Here is an 8,173-nt window from a genome sequence, read left to right on the forward strand (position 1 = left end):
AAACGTACATGATGATATCACACCTTTAAAATAGCGTCGAAATAATACATCTGAAACACACATTACTTATTTCAATCGATGAAGCCACGAAGAGAGTGTGTCGGGAGGAAGGCAACAGTTACGTTGGTAAATCAACTGTGATGATATCACACCTTTAAAATAGCGTCGAAATAATACATCTGAAACACACATTACTTATTTCAATCGATGAAGCCATGAATTGAGTGTGTCGGCAGGAAGGCAACAGTTACGTTGGTAAATCAACTGTGATGATATCACACCTCGTTTAGTATCAACGTTTCAGATTTGGAAGTGCGCACATCATTATGTTCTTTACTGTGTAGTTTTGTGGTTGTTCGTACGTGAGGTACAGTTGTTGACTGTGCGTGAAAATAATGTATACTCCTTAACAAGGATCTATGTCAGCTAATTTCAGTAACGACCTACGTCACAGCATGCTGAGATAAATTCCTTGTAAACCTATTCCAATTTTTTTTTTCTTCTGTGTACAGATGTACGTAAGCTGTGCTCTGGGAGTTGAAGCAGTGGGCTATACCATGATGTGCATGGGAGTCATGAACACCCTGGGCTCCTTCACTGTCTACCAATTCGCTAAACACATCAAAAGACCAATTATCATGGCGGCAGGCTTCATCTTTCAGGTTGGACTTCTAATGGTCCTGTGGTTGTGGAAGCCTGTCAGAGACGACATAGCAGTTTTTTATGTCATTGCTGCAGGTTGGGGACTGTGCAACGCCATCTGGGAGACACTTACTTTGAGTACGTAAAACATATATAATTATTTGTGTATTGAAAAAATTATTAATAAAAACTGTCTACTTAAATAAAACGTTAAACTTTTAAAACTAAGTAAATTAAATACAAATATTAAGACTTTGTTGGTATAAGAAATTTTAATGTTCGAGCTCTTTCTACAATTTTACAAATTTCCATGTTTACATCTAACTTAAAGTCCAGCTTTAATTATGCTAAAATTTTATTTTTTGTGGATTTTAGTCTTAAAATTGTTCATTTATTGTTTTAAACTTTACAAATTAAACCAATAGGATTTAATTCTGTTACCAGAAACACACAGTAATAGATGACCTGTCAGAGTTTCTAATTAACACAATGTTCAATGATGGATTAGCCGTTTGTAAGGAACTTATTGAATATATTCACTGTAAGAAAACGACAGGTAAGTTTTCGACAGGCTTAATGGAAATAAAATTTGATGATGGGTTTCAATATTGACACTTTATATACTAATTACATCAAGTGATTCAGTTAACAGATTTAATATTTAGAGATGATGACTTCGTTTAAGGTTTAAAAATATCTATTTATTGAATTAATGAAGTTTGCAGCTATTAAATCACATTTTGAGTTTAATTGTTTGTGTTTCTATTACATAGTTACACAAAAGGTTATTTGCTCTCCGTACCGCGCGAGGTGTGGAAATCCAGCTTTTTAGCATTGTAAGTTTGTAAACCTACCGGGAACTTTAAGTTAAATAACAAAATTTATGATCAAATAGATGGAGCAGCAGCGGGAACGAAACTAGCTTCATTTATTTTTGTGTTATTTGTTTGTTTGTAATTAAGCACAAAGTTACACAATGGACTATCTGTGATCTGCCCACCACGGGTATCGAAACCCGGATTCTAGCGTTGTAAGTCCGCAGACATACCGCTGTGCCACTGAGGGGGGGGCTTTTGTGTTATCACGAAAAACAACGGCTAGAAAATTGCCCTTCAAAGAATCATACTTATATTTTTTAATAAGAAAGAACGTATAAAACGGTTTATGGACCATTAAAATAGTCAACACCATTGTATTAAGTTTTCAGTAGTAGAAGAAAGAGATTCAAACTTCTCTCCCTGGATCTGGATATTTTTAACTTGGGTAGCATGTTTAAGTTAGGTATTTATCACAAACTAACACATTGAGGGTGGTTGAACCATGTTGACAGTTCAAGATTATTCTCATAATTAAAAATATATTTATTAAATATGATTTTCATTTATCTGTTATCAACAGAATTATTAAGCAATTCTTGAATAAGTTGTACATCCCCAAATACGTGTCGAAATTAACATTATTTTTTGAGGGTTAAATATTGATAAAAAAGTCAGGAAGATTTTGCGTGGGACTCATCCACAACTGTTTGTTTGGTTTTAAACCTGTATTGAAAATTATAGTTTTTTCAGAGTAAAAGATCGTAATGATAAAATAGAACGTTCATTTGTGGTCTGTCGGTTTTTCTGTTCTCGTTATTAACGAGAGTATGTTCGATCAAAGCTTTGCCACCCTGGTTTTCAAGTATTAAAGCATTTACAGTCAAGACTATCTAATTAATAACAGCTTCCGATTAGAGCAAGCTGTGTAGTTAGAGCAAAACCAAATTCAAGTATAAACTAACATCTACGTAGTGAATGTGACGGAGAAGCACGTGAAAAGTAATTTAGTATAGTGTGTTCTGCGGAAAATGAAGGAGTAAAGATAAACTCTATATCAGGAAACTGAAACCTGAACTTAGTGCTAATTGTTTGACACTGGAAACTACTTTGAAGATATAAAACCAGGGTTTTGTTGTAATTATCGCAAACCAATAAATAACTAAAACTTGAACTTAATGTTTGGGGTTGGATGCAGGGGTCTAAAGCAAAGTTTGGTATAGTTTGATATCTATAAAATCAATCAAGGTCGCTAGACAAGTTATTATCTTAATTATCGTGACTGCCACAAGTACATTACAGAGGCTAATCGGGTGGCACAGTAGTAACCTCGAAGGCGTGTAACGCTGCAATTCGGAGTTCGGTCCCTGTGATGAGCACAGTGCAGATTATGCTGCTTTCCTTTTTACAACAAACAGTCTTATGAACTTTAAAATGTTTGATAATAAATACGATTACGACACTTATGAGATACAACATCGTTTGTTAACAAAAAGGGGACATAGATAAACATAAGTGTCGTAATCTTGTTTAAAATGTTTGATAATAAACAAGATTACGACACTTATGAGATACAACATTTTTTTGTTAACAAAAAGGGGACATAGATAAACATAAGTGTCCTAATCTTGTTTAAAATGTTTGATAATAAGCAAGATTACGACACTTATGATATACAACATCGTTTGTTAACAAAAAGGGGACATAGATAAACATAAGTGTCGTAATCTTGTTTAAAATGTTTGATAATAAACAAGATTACGACACTTATGATATACAACATCGTTTGTTAACAAAAAGGGGACATAGATAAACATAAGTGTCGTAATCTTGTTTAAAATGTTTGCGTGTACACTAAAGAGAGAGAACAAATCCATATTACCGTCAGTGATTGTATTATTTTTGATACACTATCTAATATAACATTTCATTCCTCTTGAGACATCCTGATAAAAAGGAACATTCTCAAGTCACCATATCCATCTTTATCAGTTTCTGCTCTTGTTTCTAATAATCCCCCATGCAAGTAAAGAAAAATTCGATATTCTTTACATCAGGTAAAGAATGAGTTGAGAATGCTGATAATGATGTCTTACAGCTTCCGTCTCGTGAGCTCCATTCAACTGAAAGCAATAATAATTGGTGCACTTTCTCACCATGTTTGATATACGCCAAGAAGAACGCGGTGTTTCGTCATTCATATAAACATGTTCGTGTATGTCAAAAACAAAAAGTTTGTGTTTCGTCACATAAAGTATAAAATAAAGTATCGCTGTGTCAAGTTTAGTGCTGATTGATCGAGAAATGTGGAAACGTATAGGGAATATATATGAAATGATAGATATACGATCATGTTTAACGTACGAGAACGATCCGGAAACAACATGTTTAGGTGAAATGTCAAACAAGTGCTTCAGATTTTACTTTTTACAAAAAAAAAAAATGTACTGAGAAAAAATTGTCCCGAAACGACATCATTTTCAATATTAGGTCTTTTATAGAAATAGTCTCGTGTCGTAAGTTTGGTTATTGTCACTTTCTTCCAGTGGAATTGAAGTTAGTTCTCTGCAACAAAAACACAGACAGAGGTTGTTTTTTTTTTCACAAGAGCATTGGTACCACTGAACATGATGTGCACAAAACATCTCTCCACAAACTGAACGTTGTCCAATATCACCCATAAGCTATCTGATCTATATAGTAGTGGTTAGTCCCTATATTCCTATTAGTCTTCGGGAAACAGCTCTGACTTTTTACTAATGACCACATTTAATTACTGAGGCTTTGTGGTTTGGATGTAGACAGAGCGGCAAACAATCTAATTACATTCTGACGATGTCCTTTCATTAATTACAGCCTCGCGAGTTTGTGAAGAACCTGTAACCAGCGAATTGAAAAAAAACACAAAAGACTCCTTATTGTTTTTATTATTATACTACTAGCCGGAGTACCAGTCCGTTGGACTGGTGAAATAAAAACTCATTTGTGACAAAGGATAGAAAATAGTGCTTCTATTTTTTTTAAACATAATAAACATTAAAAGTGCAATAAAAAATACATAAAGGTGCCAATAGTGAAAAGAAAGACATATTGTTTTCAAGAATTCTGTCAATATGAAATTAGTTGGGGGGGTCCAACCCCCACCCCTTCATGACCTCATGCCATCCTGTATCAAGTTTGGAGCTGATTGATCGAGAAATGTGGAAACGTATAGGGAATAGATATCAAATGATAGATATACGATCATGTATTTTTCCCCGGACACACACTACATTTCTAACCTATTTGAGTTGGTGTAATTAATCAGATAATGTTCTTCTGATTCTACCTATACATGTTAAGTATGTAGAGTGACAGTGTGTAGTTCATCGTTAGTGTCGTGCTGTTGTTTTTTTAGCTATCAAATTTGTGCTCTGTTCTTTATTTCATTTTCATAATTGAATACGTAGTTCATTGCGTTCATCTTGGATCTACCACTATAAGTCTTTACAGTCGAACAACAGAACAATGCAACGCTAGAAATCTACAACGCTAGAAGTATTACCAACTACTGTCTGAACCAACGTATTGTTGTATCCACCTCCAGTTTTTTTTCCACATCATCCTTTATTCCCAGGAAGAATACCAACTTAGAATTCTTGAATCTCTTGCCTTTGAGCTAAGAAAACCAGCTTTTAATCAGAAGATGAGCAGACTGCTACTACATCTTCAACTGTGAAAACGTAAAGAAAGAACAGGACATGAACTTTATTTGTTGAATATGAGGAGTACTAAAACCACTGTTGTTTTTGTAAGTACAGTAATCAGAAGACAGAACACCAGTTCTCGCCGGACCAATATTCATATTAAAACGAAATTTGTATCGATGTAACTTGTGAAAGCACAGGTTAAGACGAAAATCTCGACGGCTGCTTCCTAGCTAAGAATACAATTGGAGAAATATTGAGCAGTTAAATCCTTAATTCTGGTTACATGTATTTGTTTTATCACTGGTTTTATTTCAAAACATGTTACTTTTATAAAACATTTAATGTACACCAACTGTACTTTATATGTTTTTGTTTTATTTGTTGTTAAGCACAAAGCTACACAACAGGCTGTCCGTGCTGTGCATACAGCGGGTATTGAAACTCGATTTTTATTGTTATTATCCCTCAGACTTATCGCTGAGCTACCGAGAGGAAATTCTTCATGTATCGTATTTTTTGTTTTAGATTTGGCTAACAAATATTGAAAGAAAAGGTGAATTTGTATTTACGTCACCTGAGTGGATAAATGATATCGTAATGTAGCCACAAAACGACTATGTTTGTTTTTCTTTTTTTACAGGAAGACTGTATGTAGCTTAGCTTATATAAAGTGCAAAATCAAATATACTTTCTGAAAAAAACGAGCTTAATAAACCAAGATTAATTTCTTAGAATTATTAGGTATACCATTAAGCGTGGTACAAAAATCCATTAAAATTAGTTTACATTTCTATTTACTTATATATATATATATATATATGTATTTGTGGTTTATCAGGTTTCGTTGCCACAACCTATCGTGAATATATATATGTATTTGTGTTTATCAGGTTTCGTTGCCACAACCTATCGTGAAGATATATATGTATTTGTGTTTATCAGGTTTCGTTGCCACAACCTATCGTGAATATATATATATGTATTTGTATTTATCAGGTTTCGTTGCCACAACCTATCGTGAAGATTGGCAATCTGCATTTTCCCTTTACTTCCTTGCTCAGGCGTTAGGCTTAACTCTGGCCTTTTGTGGAAGTCTTTATTTCTGCCCTGGAATTCAAATATACATCCTCGCTGGAACATTGGTAGTCTCTGCTGCTCCCTACAGTTGTCTGGAGTTTCGTTTGCACCAGCAGAGGAAATTCCAAGAACGCTCCGCCATGTTGTGACGTAATAAGCTGTAAGCCTGATGGATGACGTGGTTTCTCTGTTTGGGAACACGTGTTTCATCAATTATAATTTGTCATTGAAATAGATGTATATATAGGATGTCGATATGTGTACGTTATAGCTACATAGAAGTTGTATACGTTTACTCAATATTAAAGCTTACTTATAACTGCTTTTTAATATATATATATAATGTTATATTTATACTCGTATAGCCCTACTGAGAATGTTAAAATACACTGAATAGAATAAATATACACCTACATAGTTAACCAAAAGTGACATCGTTATCTTCTCTAAGGATGGAATAGATAAACAAAGAACTATTCAGTAAATAAAAGCAATGACGAATATAGAAAACTAGACCATTGTCGTCAATCGTTTCGTTAAACTATGGAAGGCATCACCAGTAGGGTTTAGCCTGCTCCGGTTGTATAGAACAAGGCTGGATGTTTAGTGTTATCTAGTGTTGTATGACATATTGTCAAAAACATGTAAGAAGTATTGTAGAGAAAAGTTATAAATGTCATTTAACATGTATATTTTAGAATACTAAGAACAACAAGCAAGAAACGTTTGTTGTTAAAATATGTATTTGAGTTTTTTTATTGTCATTGTAATTGTACGTGATAGATATGTTTCTATTGAAGTATGTAATGTCTAGGGACTTAATCAACTCCCTAATTTGTAACTCGTTTGTAATATCATAAAACGTGATTATAGGTTTATATTAATGTTATACGAGACGTTTCAATTCTTGCGACAAACGGCTTGTTCATTTGATCTTCGTGTAATTCCTTTCATAGTTCTTGATCAAGAGCGAACATTCAGTGAAGTAACTATTCGTTGAAATGTATATCAATAAAAAAAGAGTAGGATAGTTTATTAACTACAATGGTATATTGGTTGTTCGGAACAGTTATTAAAAACGAATAAAACTCTGTAGTAATCGTAAAGATGTATTCATTGTTAGGAACAGTTATTAAAAACGAATAAAACTCTGTAGTAATCGTAAAGATGTATTCATTGTTAGGAACAGTTATTAAAAACGAATAAAACTCTGTACTAATCGTAAAGATGTATTAATTGTTAAGAACAGTTAATAAAAAGAGATAAGAAACTATAGTAACCGTAATGATTTATTCGTTGCTATATAAAGTAAAAAAAATAACCTACGATGTAGTAACGGAATGATGTACCACTTGTTAAATACAGTTAATAAAAGACAAAAGACACTGTAGTAACCGTAATGATTTATTCGTTGCTATATAAAGTAAAAAAATAACCTACGATGTAGTAACGGAATGATGTACAACTTGTTAAATACAGTTAATAAAAAGACAAAAGACACTGTAGTAACCGTAATGATTTATTCGTTGCTATATAAAGTAAAAAAAAACCTACGATATAGTAACGTAATGATGTACAACTTGTTAAATACAGTTAATAAAAAGACAAAAGACACTGTAGTAACCGTAATGATTTATTCGTTGCTATATAAAGTAAAAAAATAACCTACGATGTAGTAACGGAATGATGTACCACTTGTTAAATACAATTAATAAAAAGACAAAAGACACTGTAGTAACCGTAATGATTTATTCGTTGCTATATAAAGTAAAAAAAATAACCTACGATGTAGTAACGGAATGATGTACCACTTGTTAAATACAGTTAATAAAAGAGGAAAATACACTGCAGTAATCGTAATGTTGTATTCGCTGTTATGCACGACCAGAAAACAAAAACACGTAGTAACCACAATAATGCATTCGTTGCTATCAAAGGTTAATAAAAAGA

The 8,173-nt window shown here is 33.1% G+C and overlaps 1 protein-coding gene across 1 annotated transcript; it reads left to right on the plus strand.

The window, feature by feature from the left end:
* Positions 1–395: 395 nt before the first annotated feature.
* LOC111083905 (protein unc-93 homolog A-like) lies at positions 396–7,498 on the plus strand. The gene is made up of 2 exons (XM_022380633.1): positions 396–780; positions 6,143–7,498. Exons 1-2 carry the CDS (start codon positions 513–515, stop codon positions 6,370–6,372), a joined length of 498 nt encoding a protein of 165 aa, XP_022236341.1. The 5' UTR covers positions 396–512; the 3' UTR covers positions 6,373–7,498.
* The last annotated feature ends 675 nt before the right edge of the window (positions 7,499–8,173 follow it).

Source organism: Limulus polyphemus, unplaced genomic scaffold (genome assembly GCF_000517525.1).
Source record: "Limulus polyphemus unplaced genomic scaffold, Limulus_polyphemus-2.1.2 Scaffold12015, whole genome shotgun sequence".
Lineage (NCBI taxonomy): Eukaryota > Metazoa > Arthropoda > Merostomata > Xiphosura > Limulidae > Limulus > Limulus polyphemus.